Consider the following 16,059-nt stretch of genomic DNA (forward strand, 5'->3'; position numbering starts at 1 on the left):
AGCACAAAATGTCTAGGGGGGAGGATGTGAAGCACTCCCAGCACCACATGGGAGTGGCATGGCACCAGGAGAAACTCCAGTGCTGTGGTGTCTCTCCCTCTCGGTCTGAAGTAAAGAGAATGAAAAGGCTTGACCAGGAGCAGTGAAATGGTGCCTGCATGTGGTCCAGACAGCGTAAATAAATAAATACATAAATACATAAATGTTTTGTAGGGATTGACAGTCTACTCCATAGAAGGGGGAACCCAAGGATCAATGAGAGACTTGGCTGGACTGGAGTCTGGGCCCCAACTTCCATACACCATTCCCTCAAGGAAATAAGTGTTGTCCAAAGTGAATTATGGGGGACACTGTGGGCTCTGCTTTTCCAGGCATTTGTAAAACAGTGGCATCACCACTTTCTCCTCTTCCTCCTCCTCGTCCTTCTCCCTCCCCCACCCCTCAAGACTTATTTATGAAGACTTCAGAGAGGAGAAAGAAAGCCAGAGCATCCACTATGGATCGATCAGGCGATGCCTGGATCGAACTTGGGAACTCATACTTTGAGGTTCAACACTCTAGCCACTCTGTCTCTTGTTCCTTGAGACTTCTCAGAGCCCAGCACTTAGGGGTCTCTTCTGTAGGTTATAGGGATTGAGGGGGAGGGGAGAGAGTTGAAGTTGCTTACTCCTTTTTTAAAAATTGTATTTATTTATTTATTCTTTTTGTTGCCCTTGTTGTTTTTTATTGTTGTAGTTATTATTGATATCATTGTTGTTGGATAGGACAGAGAGAAATGGAGAGAGGAGGGGAAGACAGAGAGGGGGAGAGAAAGACAGACACCTGCAGACCTGCTTCACCGCCTGTGAAGTGACTCTCCTGCAGGTGGGGAGCCGGGGGCTCGAACTGGGATCCTTCCGCTGGTCCTTGTGCTTAGCGCCACCTGCGCTTAACCCGCTGCGCTACCGCCGGACTCCCGAAGTTGCTTATTCCCAAACAAGCTCTTGCTTATGGTGGTGTGGGGAATTGAACCTAGGACTTTGGAGCCTCAGGCACGAGAGCCTCTTTGCATAATCGTTATGCTATCTGTCCCCCCCCCCCAAGCTGTTTTCTGACCCCTTTAGTTAGAGACTATGTTCTTGAACTGGAGGGTAGGGGGTGGAAGGCTCCATAGCATATCGAGATGGCTTTTAGATGTGACAGACACCCCATTTCAGACAGACAGCAATGGACAGCCATGTGCACCCCACTTTCCACACCAGGCTTCTTTCTTCTTCTTCTTCCTCTTCTTCTTCTTCTCCTTCTCCTTCTCCTCCTCCTCCTCCTCCCCTTCTTCTCCTTCTTCTTCTTCTTCCTCCTCCTCCTCCTCCTCCTTCTTTCTTCTTCTTCTTCTCCTCCTCCTCCTCCTCCTCCTCCTTTCTTCTTCTTCTTCTTCCGTTTGCCCTTCTTCCGTAGCCAGGCAACCGCATCAGGACCTCGCATGCCACTTCCTCCTCACTCAGCCCACACCTCCTCACACTTCTCGCCGCATTAGTAATGGGGGAAGAAATGAAGGGAATGGGCCCAAGAGTGGAAGAGACCAGAAACACACAGAGGGAAAGCGACAAGGCAGCAAAGGTAGCAATTCTGGCTCAGGAGAGTTTTAAGAATGACATTATTTCATGTGCAGTAACCTTCAGCTCACCTCTTTTTATTCTGAACTCTGGAGGAAGAAGGGACATTCCAAGAGCCTGCCACCACGACTTAGTGCAAAGACATTTCTAGCCACACTTCGAGTGGCTGGAGCAGGCAGAGGGTGAGGTGGGGTGGGGGCAGGAAGTCTTCCTGATCAAGTCAGCAAGGGCCTTGGACAAGCTTTGACGTGGCTGGTGGAGGGGCAACACTAGCCGGAGCGCCTCTCTGGCCTCTGTTGCTAGTTCTCTGGTTCAAGACTTCAGAGAGGATCTTCTTGAACCCTTGGTTAGGAGGATGGTTTTGGGTTAGCTGACATCTAGTGCTCAGTGATTAAAGGGGTGGGGCTGGCTGGCCTCAGGCGGAGCACCACCCGGGAATCATCTGCTGGGTGAGTGGGTTCTGCCCTTGTCCCATAGTAACAAGGTTACTGTAGTGAACATGTAACCATAGTAACCATAGTGCCCCTGCATAGTGTGATAAGACAGAAACATATGTATAAGTAGGATAAGACGTTAACCCGAACCTGATTGGCCAGTGGAGATGTGACCTTAAGACCAGAGGTAAGCTAGTATAAATAGAGGCTCAGAAACCAGCTGAATGAAGCCCAGTCACCTCTACTAACCCGGATGCTACTGGTGCTGCTAAAGAAACTTCAGCACATGCTGCCAGGCTAAGTAGCTGCTTCCCCAGCTTCCAGAGACCCTCGCTCATCTGGTCACGCCAGCGGTTGGAGACCACATCGTGAGCCTTACCTGCTAATGGCTACTGAGTAAGGAGAGGTGTCGGGGTGACTGTGTGTCGTGTGAATTGTGTGACTCTTCTCTGGCATCTAAATAAGTAAAGAATTATTGCTAACCCCAACACACTCTCCCAGTGAGTCCTTACTCTTATACCTTGCTCAAGACAGTTCCTTATCTTACTGGGAAGGTTCAAACTTGCTGAGGACCCGCCACTGCCATTTTGAAGTTTTGAATGGGGTCCTTTTCTTTCTCCCTCCTTCCCCTTTTTTTTTCCTCTCTCCTTCCTTCCTTCCTAAGTAATTTCAGGAGCCCCGCGGGAGTTTTCTCCTCTTGGCTGGGCACTCCTAGCTGCTGGGCTTTCTAAGGAACTTCACCCCGCGCTCCAAATAGCTGCCCAGGCCAGCGAAATAGCTCACTAGGATAGCACGCTACTTTGCCAAGTGTTGCCACCCAGGTTCAATCCTAGCTCCGTGCGCACTGAAGGAAGCTTTAGTGCTCCGACCTCTCAGCCTTTTTTACTCTCCGCTTCTATATTAAAAAATTAAAAACAAAAACAAACCAAAAAACAACCACCCAAATGGCCTTCTCAGGTGGCTTCCGGTGGGGGTGGCCAGAGGAGTGACCTGGGTTTGATCTGTGTAGGAGGAACTTACTGCCTATTTATTAATGTCACTACCAGGATGTCCTGATGATTCTCCTCGCGGCCTCTCCTGGGGCGGGGACCAGCCTGGGGTGGGGGGGGGGGCAGTGCAGGACAGGACTGGGAAACGTGCAGGGCAGAAGACTTCTTTTCGCTTTCAATCTAGAATCCGATCCCAGAGTCGACCCCCGCCCCTTCCTGCGTGGCCTCCGGCTGGGTGCCGGCCCCTGGCCTTTGTGCCCCTCCGGCCGGGGCGCGGACTCGGGGCGCAGTGGAGTGTCCGCACCCCCCTCCCGGCGTCGCCCGCGTCGCAATTCTTTTTCTTTTTACTTTCGAGCCTTGTAAGGCGCGCGGCTGGGGCAGCGGCGCCCCGCGCCCGGCAGCCCGCGCCCGGGGGTGGGGGGCAGGCCGAGCGCCCCGGGGTGCGGGGCCGCGGAGCCAGGGCCGGGCCGGGCCTCCCGGGCACAGTTCGCGGGCTGGGGGCGCCCCGGGGACCCCGCACCCCAGGCCGTCGGCCGGCCCGCGTTTTCCGTCTCTCCCGCTGCCTCCGCCCCGGCCCCGCCCCGGCCGCGCCGCCCGCCTCCCGCTCCCCTCCTCCGGCTGGTCATGTGTCGCCTTTTTTTGTTTGCAGTGGAAACAATTTCTCGCCGCGCGGCGCGCCCCGGCGGAGGCGAGCGGGAGGCGGGACGGGGCGGGGAGAGCGGCGGGGCCGGCGGAGGACGCGCAGCGCCCGGGGAGCCCAGGTCCATGCCGCCCGCGCCCGCGCCCCTGCCGCCCGCGCCCCCGCCCCGCCGCCGCGCCCCCCGCCCGGCCCCCAGGCCATGCCCGCGGGGCACGCGCCAAACTTTGCGGGCTCCGCCGAGGGGCCGCGGCCGCCCCGCGCTCCGGCCAGGTGAGTGCTGCCCGCGCCCCGGCGGGGGCGGCCCGGGCGGGGGCGCTCGTCCCGGCGGCGACCCGCCGCGCTCGGCCGGCCGGGGCCCCGCAGTTCCGGGGGCTTGGGGGCGCGGGGCCCCGGGAGGCCGGGCGGGGAAGTTGCGGGCGCCGGAGTTTCCTGCCCCGACGTGCGCGCCCTCGCCCGGTGCCTCGGTTTCCCAGAAAGACTCCCGAGGGGGACCGAGTCGGTATTGTCCGCGCAGGACGGGCTCCTGGCCGATGCGGGCCGGGCCGGGCCGGGTGGGGGTGCGGCCGAGGGACCCCCCCCCCAGAGGAGAGCCGGGTCCTAACAAAGCTCCCCTCCCCCCTCGGCCCCCAAAGTGTGCAGAACGCGCCCCCGCCGCGAGCGCCCCCCAGACCCCCGAGGTCCGATCCCCGAGCTCCCCGAGCCTCGTCGGCCCCGTCCAGGGGACCCCGGAGAAGTTGGGGCACGGCGGCCTGGTATTGATGTGTTTTTGAGGCCGGCCGCGCCGCTGCCAATAAAAGGTTTATGACATCTGACCGGCAGTGAAGGTATGCGAGCTCGGGCGCCCTGTCTGCTGGCGAGCCGCAGTTTCCCTCGTTGCCTGGCAACGCCGCTGATGGACGCGGGCCGCAGCCAATCGCCGCCGCCGCAGGTCCCCTTGAAATGTTTTTGACAAGTACAGTAGAGGGGCGTGGGGCGCGTGCGCGCAGAGGCCCCCCCACCCCCCCTCCCCGCCGGCTGCCCCCTCCGCCGGGAGGGTTTCTCAACTTTTTAAAGTTCACCACGAACATCTGCTCCGAGCTGGGCCGGTCGTGCCTTTGTCAGTTATTTGGAGACTTGGAGGCTCGCTCCCCGGCTGCATTTTTCTCTAAAATACACCACGGTAACAAAGCAAGTCATCATAAAGCGAGAGAGAGACCGGGAGAGCCACGCATGCTAACCGAGAGCCAGCTGAACAAGTTGCAAGGAGGTCCCTAAAGTGAACAACTGTTTGAGGCTCTGGTGGAGCGACCTATTGGCAGGAGATGAAAAATGCTTACTTCACTGCAAAGTCACATGATCCAGATTCCTTTATGCCCCTCTAGAATAGGAGTTCGTACGAGGTGGGGGTGGGGGGGCGCTTAGAAACAGAACTAGATTTGACGAAATTATGGAGTTAAAAGTATCATGATGGAGAACTCAGCTGCCTGTTTTCTGGGAACTGGCTTATAAATGGAATCCTACTGATCAGTTGCCCTTGGTACTGCCGCGGTAAAAATGAGCTTTTGTGGGGAGACTGGTAACTGCATGGTGGGACAGAGACACAAAGCCCACAAAAAATAATAATAATAAATAAATAAGAAAAAGAAGAAGAAAAATCCAGAAGCCTCCTAGCCCTCTTTCTCTCGACAGTACCATTTTTCTAATAAAACCTCATTTGCCGGCAATGTTTGTTTAAAACAAAAGAAAACATGGAGAATAGCGTGTTAGTTCCTTTGGGAAGCTCCTGACAAATAAGCAAATTAAAAAGAAAGAGAGCAGCATGTTGTCATAGCAACAGTGCAATTAAATTACTTTACTGTCAGCCATGATATAATTTTCCTGTTTGGAAGCGCAGGAGGTCTAAAACTTGGATCAGGCGCTAAAGTTGACTTCAGCGACTGGCTTGTTCTCTCTCTCTCTCTCTCTTTTTTTTTTTTGGTTCAACTCTGTGTATATATGTGGTTATCAGAAAACTTTGGTGGTGGTGATTGGGGTCCCAGGAAATGGGGTCGGGATGAGGAGGGCATCTCTGAGTTGCCCAGAAAGAAGGAATGTAAAAAGCATTATGAAGTTGATGGCGCATGTCTGCAGACCTAAAGATGCTGACTTGTTCTGGAAAAATGTGCCCTTTGAGACGCAACTTGTGGAGGGAAGATTCTCCTTACCTGAAAGAAGTGGTCGTGGTGTGCCTGAGAGATCGGAACTGCCCTCCCTCTGGGGCTGTAAGGACAGGGCCCAGACAGCAGAGTCTCTTGTCTCAGCTGCTTCTTGGGGAGCTTCCCCTGGACTGTTAAAGGGGGTGTCAGTTCACCTTTTGGAAGTGGGGGTGAGCTGCATTTCCCCGGCCCCCTTGCCTGGCGGCTTAGTGCCTGACACTGTGCTTTCTAGAATCTCAACCTGGAACTTCCCCAGCTGAAGTAGCAGTTATTTTAGGCTTGGTGCTGATGGACATTTGGAACCTTAAAATGATCGTCTTGGCTTTTGACGTATTCTTTTCTGGATTGCTTGATCTTCTCACTCAAGGCCAGAGAAAGAGATAGAGAAGAAAGGGGGGGGGGCAAGAAAAGACCACACACAGCTTTTATTATCTTTAGGGTTCTCTATCTTCACACTGAGTGTGAGAGAGTAGAGCATGCTTTTGTCTCTGTCAGGGCCACTCTGCAGACTTGCCACCTCCTCATTGGTTTTTTTTCACGAGATACTTTACTCCCTGTTCTAGGTCATTGATAATAAAGGGGGTGGCATGGAGGGGTGGGGAGGACAAAGCAAAGTTCCCCTGCACTTGGGTGGGACCTGCCCATCTGCCTCAGAACTCCCTGGGAAGAAGGCTCCCCTAGCTACTGACTTACTGACCTTTCCGTTTATGGAAGTGGTGTCTGGGGCTGCTCACCCTGAGTGTGGAGTCTCAGTAAAACGGAACACACTTCTGCCTTTGGTTTGAACTACAGAGCTTCCGGCTGTCAGTCTTTAGACTTTCCAGCTGTAATCAAAGTTGCAGGGCTTGGGGTTAAGACTTGTGGAGGGAAGAGAAAATAAAAGCCTAGTGAACTTTTGCTCACCGTGGCCAGAGCCTGAATTCTGAGGCAGTGGATGGTCTTTTTATGGAGACTGGCTGGACTTCATCTGAAACAGTGGACCTTAAACTTCAGGCTCTCTTCCTTCCTTCCTTCCTTCCTTCCTTCCTTCCTTCCTTTCTTTCTTTCTTTATTTCTTTCTCTTTCTTTCTTTCTTTCTCTCTCTCTTCCTCCCTCCCTCCCTCCCTCTCTCTCTCCCCCTTTCTTTCTTTTTTTTCTTTCTTTCTTTCTTATTTATTTTTTACCAGAGCACTGCTCAGCTCTGAGTTATGGTGGCATGGGGGATTGAACCTGGGACTGTGGAGCCTCAGGCATGAGAGTATCTTTGCATAACCATTATGCCTCTTACAGGCAGTTTCTTTTATTGAGAAGGACAGACAGAGAAGTGGAGAGGAGTCAGGCATTGTGTAACTTTTGTAGTGTTTATTATGAAACTTGGGAAAAACTTTCATGTGTGTGTTTTCCTGTATTATAGTGAAACGAAGCAGGGTGCCAGCAAGAGGCTTCCATAGATGGAGCGAGAAGGCATGGGGCCAGCTGCCTTGCTATGTGCAGGTTCGAGCCTGGCCCCCACCACACTGCAGGAAGCTTTAGTGCCGCAGTCTCTTTCACTCTCTGCCACTGTTAAAAAAAAAAGAAAGAAAGAAAGAAAGAAAGAAAGAAAGAAAGAAAGAAAGAAAGGGGGGGCATGGTGGCCTTTTGCATTCTTTTAGTGATACATTTGTACACTGAAGGTGTCTTACCTTTGGTTAGAGACAAAGAAACGGTGGGGGGTCGGGGGGAGAAATAGAGCAAGAGAAGCCGGCAACACCGCCTCACCGCTTATGAAGCTTCCCCCCTAAAGGTGGGACCAAGGCCTTGAACCCAGGTCTTTGGCACATGGTATCTGTGCACTTGACTGGGTATGCCGCCACCGCTGCCCTTTTTTCCCTCTGCTTAATTAGAAAGAAAATTATGTGGTACATGCAGTGCTGGGGATTGAACTCACGACCTCATGTTTGCCAGCCCTGCCCTCCTCTGCCAGGTCTCCTGGGCCACTGATATAATTATTTCTAGTCTTGTATTGACGGGGTGACAGGTCAGGGGGCTTTCTAGGGACTTGTGCTACTCACGTCACAGTTGTGAGATGGACTTCTTGGGGGTCTGCTCCAGGGAGGTGGCCGAGGGATGGTGGAGACTAAGGGAAACACAGCTGACCCCCTCTTTTCTTTCTTTAAAAACTGTTACCACGTTGTCTTTTTTAATATAATATCTTAATTTTATTATTGGATAGAGACAGAGAGAAATCCAGAGGGGAGGGGGAGAGACAGAGACACCTAGAGACCTATTTCGCCACTCCTGAAGCTTTCCTCCTGCAGGTGGGGACCAGGGGGCTTGAATCTGGGTCCTTGCGCCCTGTAATGTGAGCGCTAAACCAGGTGCGCCACCCCCCGGCCCCTTCACATTGTCTTTTTTTTCTTTTAATTTTTCTTTATTGTATATATTTTTAATTAAGTAAGTTCTTTGTTTTATTTGATAGGACAGAGAGAAGTTTAGAGAGAAAGGAGAGAGAGACAGAGACAGAGAGATACCTGCAGTACTGCTTCACCACTTGTGAAGCTTTCCCCTTGCAGATGGGGGCTGGGGACTTGAGCCCAGGTAACCAGCTTACTATGTACTGTAATGTGTGCATTTAAGCAGGTGCACCACCACCCGGCCCCTTATTTATTGTATATGAGAAGTACAAAGTTAAATTGAGAGGGAAAGGGAAGATAGAGAGACACCTGCAGCCCTGCCTCACCACTCGGGAAGCTTTCCCCCTGCAGGTGGGAAGCGGGGTCTTGAACTTGGGCCCTTGTGCGTGTGCGTGCAACCAGTTGAGTCGCCGCCATCCAGCCCCTTAACTAGCCTCCTTTCCATTCTGCATCTCACCACGTCCCTTCTTCTCTCTGCTGTGTTTCCCAGGAGCCTTCACGTAAATGGGTCCAGTCATGCCTCCCAGTAAGAAGCCAGACAGCTCAGGAATCAGCGTGTCTAGCGGGCGGAACCAGTGTTACCGCGGCCGCAGCGTCTCCAAGGCCCTCCAGGAAGACGATGACCTCGACTTCTCTCTGCCGGACATCCGCTTAGAAGAGGGGGCCATGGAAGATGAGGAGCTGACCAACCTCAACTGGCTGCACGAGAGCAAGAACCTGCTCAAAAGCTTTGGGGAGTCGGTGCTGCGGAGCGTCAGCCCCTTGCAGGAGCTGGACGATGACACGCCCCCATCCCCTGCCCACTCTGACCTGCCCTACGATGCCAGGCAGAACCCCAACTGCAAACCCCCCTATTCTTTCAGCTGCCTCATTTTTATGGCCATTGAGGACTCTCCGACCAAGCGCCTGCCAGTCAAGGATATCTACAACTGGATCTTGGAACATTTTCCGTATTTCGCGAACGCGCCGACTGGGTGGAAAAACTCAGTGAGACATAATTTGTCCTTGAATAAGTGTTTTAAGAAAGTGGACAAAGAGCGGAGTCAGGTAAGCTTCTCTGTGTGTGTGTCCGGTCCGCACGGGTGGTTTCTCTTGTCCATTGAAGGTGGTTCTCCGTTGAAGAAGTGAAGTTAAATGCATCACACTCAAAGCGGCGATTATTATTACGACTGCCACTGCCGCTAGCACTGTTTCCCCAGAGCCCTGCTCAGCTCTGGCTGGTGGCAGTTCTAAAGGTGGCACCTGGGGCCTCAGGAGTCGAAGGCATGGAAGTTTTTTGTGGAACCACAGTGCTGTCTCCCCAGCATAATTGGTAAATGTTTCTTGTGCTCATTTAGATAGTTGGAAGGGACTTTTTTTTTTTTCCATAAGCAGGTGAGTCTTATACTGTGTTTGGTGTTTGGTGTTGGTGTTGGTGCTGGATTCAGGGCTTCCCACAGTGGTGTCTGCAACATGATCACAAAATAGTGGTTTTATACACTTGGTCAGCAAACAGTGGCTTGGTATCACCCCCTGTGTGGAGGAGGCACTTTGGCTGGGACCCAGGCAAAAGCCTGCATGCAAGGGCAGCGGTGGCCATGAGGAATACATGTATTTGAGAAAAGTTTCCATCAAGGACTAGGCAACACAAACAAACAGCATTTCTTTTCTTTTCTTTCTTTTTTTTTTTATTTAAGAAAGGAGACATTAACAAAACCATAGAATAAGAGGGGTACAGTTCCGCACAATTCCCATCACCCGATCTCCACATCCCCTCCCCTCCCCTCCCCTGATAGCCTGCCCATTCTCTATTTCTCTGGGAGCATGGATCCAGGGTCATTGTGGGTTGCAGAAGGTGGAAGGTCTGGCTTCTGTATTTGCTTCCCCGCTGAACATGGGCGTTGACTGGTCGATCCATAATCCCAGTCTGTCTCTCTCTTTCCCTAGTAGGGTGGGGCTCTGAGGAAGTGGAGCTCCAGGACACATTGATGGGGTCGTCTGTTCCAGGGAAGTCTGGTCAGCATCTCGCTGGCATCCGGAACCTGGTGGCTGAAAAGACAGTTAACATACAAAGCCAAACAAATTGTTGAACAATCATGGTCCTAAAGACTGGAATAGTGCAGATGAAGTGTTGGGGGTATTCCCTGCATGCTCTTGTGTACTTCTGCTTTCAGGTATAGATTTTCCCCCTAGTTTATGGGCACGGGTGAACCTATGCTCTATCTCAGGGGAGCTGGACTATATCTAGGTTTGGGGACTTTATTGGGGAGTGGAACACCTGGAATGGAATTAGAGAATCCTATGAAAGGAAAGGTCTCACCCGAGTGATGAAGCTGAAGGGTTGTCATTCCACACCTGAAGTCTCTGGTCACAGTCTGAAGTGAAGCATGCTGGGGTGGCACTCGTTGCGTTGATTAGGTTGCGATCCGCGGATGCAATATTATTTGATTTGAATTGAGAGCAGCATGCAGAAAAGTGGGCCCCACCCTAAGGTTCCAGGACTGGGGGAAATTTAGGCTCTATAGTGGAAATGTGAGGTTCCTGTTGTCTTAGGGTTCAAGAAGACAATGGATAGTTATTGTTATCGTCACATTATTTGGTGATAGGGTTAACTTCGGAAAGTCCCTTTGATAGGGTTTGGGGTATAGTACCCAGCATCTTGTATATAGCTGTGCTACCGGTTGCTTCTGTTCTCCCTGGTCTAGGCTTTTGAGAGAGTCAACATATCAAAGACTCAGCCTATGTATTAAAGACTCAGTCTGTGTTTTAAGAAGTTCTAGACATATGATCAATTTTTCCCCTCTCGTATTAATTAGTGGTTTATATGTTTACACTTTAATAGGATTGTACAGAAACACCACTCCCACCACCAAAAGACTGTGTCCCATCCCCACCACCCACCCCCGTCCCCCCACCCCTGCGCCGCGCCAGAAAGCCCAGTGGCCACCCTCCCCTTCACCACAGTGTCTTTATGTTGGTGCCCTGCTCAGCATTTATTTCCTTTCTGACTGGAGAAGGGCAGCTCCTTCAGGATTCTGGAGTCAGTTGACAGTCCTGGGCTTTGGGAGTTGACACTGAGTTCTGAGTGAAAAAGTGATTCTGGGTACGGTTCCCGTCAACGGTTGGCTTTCCAGAATGAGATTTTGAGTTTCGTGCTGTAGCTCAAGCTCCGAGCAGTTTTAATCATTTGCTTTGCCTGTGAGAGTCGAACAACAACAACAAGGAAATGACATAGGAACTTGGAGTTCTGAGAAGTCTGTGGCTACAGGCAAACAGATGGCTGGGAAGCTGCCTCCACACAGCTCGCATGTGACAGCACCTCCCGCTCTGTCCCCAGTGGCAGTTCCAGCCCATGCACAGTGTGGCTTCATCCCGTTGGAAGTCGACGGACGTTCACGGTCAGGACCAAGGTTGTGTGGGATCGGGGGCTGTGCTGGGCTTGGGGTTTGGCCATGACTTTCTCTGCTTCCAGTGGAGTCTTGAACCTGCGAGCCGGCTGCTTGTTTTGGGCAGGAAGAGAGGGTGGATCAGGAAGTGACCAAGCCTCACGAGTGCTCACTGCCGCTGCGAGACATGTTGGTCTGTGAATGTTGTTCACCCTGAGTTGACGTCCATCTTGGGCCGTGGACATGGAGGGTTTTGGGGTGGTGCCTGGGAAGGGAAAGATGGCGTTATTGCTCAGGAGCCAAAGGTTTTTTTTTTTCTCTTTCTTTAAGATTTATTTATGTTTAATATTATATTATTTATTGGCTAGAGACAGAGTAAAACTAAGAAAGAAGGGGGAGATGGGGGGAGAGAGGGGGAGAGATTGAGAGAGAGAGAGAGAGAGAGGCCTGCAGCACTACTTCACTGCTTGTGAAGCTTCTCCCCTGCATGTGGGGACCAGGGGCTCGAACCCAGTTCCTTCAGCATAGTAGCATGTACACTCAATTGGATTTATTTATTTATAAGTAAGTAACACTTTGTCCACTGCACCATCTCTTGAGCCACATGGAGCATAATTTTATTCTTTATTTCAGATACACACACACGCACACAAGCACACACATGCACACACACGCACCCGCTGTGTGAGGAGCTTCCAATGGTGCTGTGATGCTCACACGTGGTGCCGGGGCCCCAACCTACGACCTCACTCATGGTAAGGCACACGCTCTACCAGCCAAGCTATCTCCTGCCTGATGGCACAGTTTTAAGCCTTAACATATCTTATTTATTTATTTTAGATAGAGAGACATCAAGAGGGAAGAAGGAGATAGGGAGGAAACAGAAAGAGACACCTGCAGCCCTGTTTCACATGAAACTTCCTCTCTGTGGGTGAGCATTGGGGATTTGAACCCAGGTTCTCGCGCACTGTACCGTGTGAGCTGTACCGGGTGCACTGCCACCAGATCTCGGGGCGGGGGGGGGGTCGATTTTTGTCTTTAAAAACAAAACTGCTTTCGAGCCCAGAACGTACTACAGCGGAGGAAGCTCTTGGTTTTGTGTCCTCCCAAGGCTATTTCCTGCCTGGTCCTCCATCTCTTGATTCTTCGTCTCTGTCTCTATATGAGAAAGTCAGCCCATAGTGTCGATGGCCAGAAAATAGGCTAATTTAAAAAATAAATAAATACACAGTGGTCTGGGAAGTGGCACAGTGGACTCTCAACCATGAGGTCCCAAGTTCAGTGCCTGGCAGCACATGTACCAGAGTGATGCCTGGTTCTCTCTCTCCTCCTGTCATTCTTATGAATAAATCAATTCTGATAATAATAATAATAATAATAATAAATTAATAAAACTGATTGGTGCTTTCACAGGAAGGTGAGCTCTACACAGGCACCTTGGGAGCCCTCTCCACCCCCCAGCTGATAACTGTCACCACCCTGGAGCACTGAGTCACGTGCAGAGGCTGAAGCTCAGTGAGCAGCCCCTGCCAAGCAGACTTGGAGGGGGGTGCACCTGTCTGCGCCGCCCGAGGGTTCCCACTGAGCAGACACTGGGGAAAGGCGCGGCCCTCTCTCAGCGAGTTGGGCTGAAACCCCCAGGGGAGAGGCCCAGGCTACTTTATTTTTACTTTCTACTTCATCATTTTTATTTTCACTTTGTACTTTTATCATTTGGCTAAAGACAGAGAAGAATCGAGAGGGGAAGGAGAAATCTGGAGAGAGACAGAGAGACACCTGCAGCCCTGCTTCACCACTGGAGAAGCTTCCCTCTGCAGGTGGGGACCTGGGTCCTTGTCCATTTTAACAGGTGAACTCAACTGGGTGTGCCACCAAGATTTATTTATGGGGTGGGGGGTGGGGGGAGGGAGAGGGAGAGAGGGAGACACAAAAGCATTGCCTTTCTATATGCCTTGCTGGGAATTAATTCTGATTCTGACGTCTCAGCAGAGTCTAACACTTTGTCCACTGCACCATCTCCTGAGCCACATGGAGCATAGTTCTATTCTTTATTTCAGACACACACACACACACACACAGTCTGAGGAGCTTCCAGTGGTGCTGTGATGCTCACACGTGGTGCTGGGGCTCAAACTTAGGACCTCTCGCATGGTAAGGTGCACGCTCTACCAGGTGAGCTATCTCCTGCCTCACAGAGATTCTCACAGAGAGAGGGCTGTATCAGAGCCGCTGTGGCTTTACACAGCAAGACCCATTTCACGCTGCTCCCCTAGAGCAGATCTGGGGCTGGAAAAGGTGGGTGGTTGTGATAAATTTCCTGGGTGCTTTGTATTTGCACCAGATTGGAGAGCTCCTGAAACGGGTACCCCTTGGATTCCCTCTAGTGCTAAGTGACTTATTCTGGGAGGAAGGAATCAGGGGACAGACACTTGGGCTTCAGTTCTCTCTCTCTCTCTCTCTCTCTCTCAGCATTAACTATAAGACTTCAAAAAAGTATTACTTTTGTAATCATGCAATATACAGAGAGTGGCGTGAGTTCGTGTCCCCATCGCTGCCATCACAGATTTCCAGAAGCTTCAGTGGCTCACAGCTTAACCTTCCTTATGTCATGCTTTTAAAAAAAACTTTTGGGAGTCGGGATGTAGCGCAGCGGGTTAAGCTCAGGTGGCGCAAAGCACAAGGACCGGCGTAAGGATCCCGGTTTGAGCCCCCGGCTCCCCACCTGCAGGGGAGTCGCTTCACAGGCGGTGAAGCAGGTCTGCAGGTGTCTATCTTTCTCTCCCCCTCTCTGTCTTCCCCTCCTCTCTCCATTTCTCTCTGTCCTATCCAACAACAACAACAACAATAATAACTACAACAATAAAACAACAAGGGCAACAAAAGGGAATAAATAAATAAAAAAGTAAAAAACAAACAAACAAAAAAAACCTTTATTTTATTGAACAGAGAGAAATTGAGAGGGAATAGGGAGGAGGAAGAGACAGAGACACCAGCAGACCTGATTCACTGCCCATGAGGCTTGAAGGTTGGGACCTGGGCCTTGAACCTGGGTCTTTGTGTACCTGTGCTTAACAAGGTGCAACACCGCCCAGCCTCATGCATCCTTTTGTTATTGTTGCTTCTCCCTCCTTTCCCTTCCCCCCGCCTCTCTCTCTCTCTCCTTTGCCTTCCTCCATACCTCCCTTCCACTCTTTCTGAACCAGAGCATCAGTCTGGCACATGGGTTGCTGGAGATTGAACTCAAGTCCTCATGCTTCCAAGTCCAGTGCTCTAGCCACTGCACCACCTTCTAGGCCACTTCTAGGCTGTCTTTTGTGTATTTTGAAACAAACTTCGGACTCCACATGGATTTTTTAAAATTTTCCCTTTTGTTGCCTTTGTTTTTTTATTGTTGTTGTTATTGATGTCGTCCTTGTTAGGTAGGACAGAGAGAAATGGAGAGGGAGGGGAAGACAGAGAGGGGGAGAGAAAGACAGACACCTGCAGACCTGCTTCACCGCCTGTGAAGCGACGGCCCTGCAGATGGGGAGCCGGGGGCTCGAACCGGGATCCTTACGCCCGTCCTTGCGCTTCACGCCATGTGCGCTTAACCCGCTGCGCTACTGCCTGATTCCCTAATTTTTTTTAAAAAGGTTTTATTTTATTTATTGATGAGAAAGAGTGAAGAGGGTAGATAACAGGAGAAGCAGACATCACTCTGGCGCATGTGCTGGCAGGGGTTAACTTGCAGCCTCATGCCTGAGAGCCCAGTGCTTTCTCCACGGCGCCACCTCCCAGGCTGCGTGCCATGTGGTGTGACCCCAGTGGATGTTGGTGTTATTTGACGGAGAATAGCTCACAGCTTCTCATGGAATCACAGTGCCAATCTCAGTTCCCGGGCATTTGTATATGAGCTTCATACTCAGAAGTCACTGGTGGGGGCTGGGCAGTAGCACAGCGGGCTAAGTGCATGTGACGCAAAATGCAAGAACCAGCGTAAGGAACCCAGTTCGAGCCCCCGGCTCCCCGCCTGCAGGGGGGTAGCTTCACAGGCAGTGAAGCAGATCTGCAGGTGTCTATCTCTCTCTTCCCCTCTCTGTCTTCCCCTCCTCTCTTGATTTCTCTCTGTCCTATCCAACAACAATGACAGCAACAACAACAACAGTAATAATGACAACAATGATAAACAACAAGGGCAACAAAAGGGAGAAAAGTCGCTTCCAGCAGTAGTGGATTTATAGTGAGGCACCAAGCCCGTGAGAACCATGTAGATCAAAATGTGTGTTTGAACTGAGACCCACGTGTGGTCATCCAGGGGCATTTGCTACATTTTGGCTGTGAGATTTCTTCTGTCTTCACCTTCAGCAGACACAGCCCTCTCGTTTTTTCATCCTCTTGTTGAAGAAAACCACTCACTGGGTTGTGGAACATCCCAGGTTCTGTCTGCTTCACTGGGGCTTTCTTTCTTTCTTTCTTTCTTTCTTTCTTTCTTTCTTTCTTTCTTTCTTTCTTTC

The 16,059-nt window shown here is 51.5% G+C and overlaps 1 protein-coding gene across 4 annotated transcripts in view; it reads left to right on the forward strand.

Moving 5' to 3' along the window:
* FOXN3 (forkhead box N3) overlaps nt 1–16,059 on the forward strand; it is a 274,905-nt gene that overhangs the window by 59,001 nt on the left and 199,845 nt on the right. For 2 of the 4 annotated variants that reach the window (XM_060181232.1, XM_060181233.1), the window contains exons 1-2: nt 3,708–3,925; nt 8,692–9,248. In XM_060181232.1, coding sequence (XP_060037215.1) covers nt 8,706–9,248 — 543 coding nt within the window. In that variant the 5' untranslated portion in view covers nt 3,708–3,925; nt 8,692–8,705. Of the gene's footprint in view, nt 1–3,707; nt 3,926–8,691; nt 9,249–16,059 lie in introns of those variants that run through there. The other 2 variants (XM_060181234.1, XM_007526825.3) reach the window with 2 other exon arrangements.

The sequence above is a fragment of the Erinaceus europaeus genome, chromosome 22, assembly GCF_950295315.1.
Source record: "Erinaceus europaeus chromosome 22, mEriEur2.1, whole genome shotgun sequence".
Classification (NCBI taxonomy): Eukaryota; Metazoa; Chordata; class Mammalia; order Eulipotyphla; family Erinaceidae; genus Erinaceus; species Erinaceus europaeus.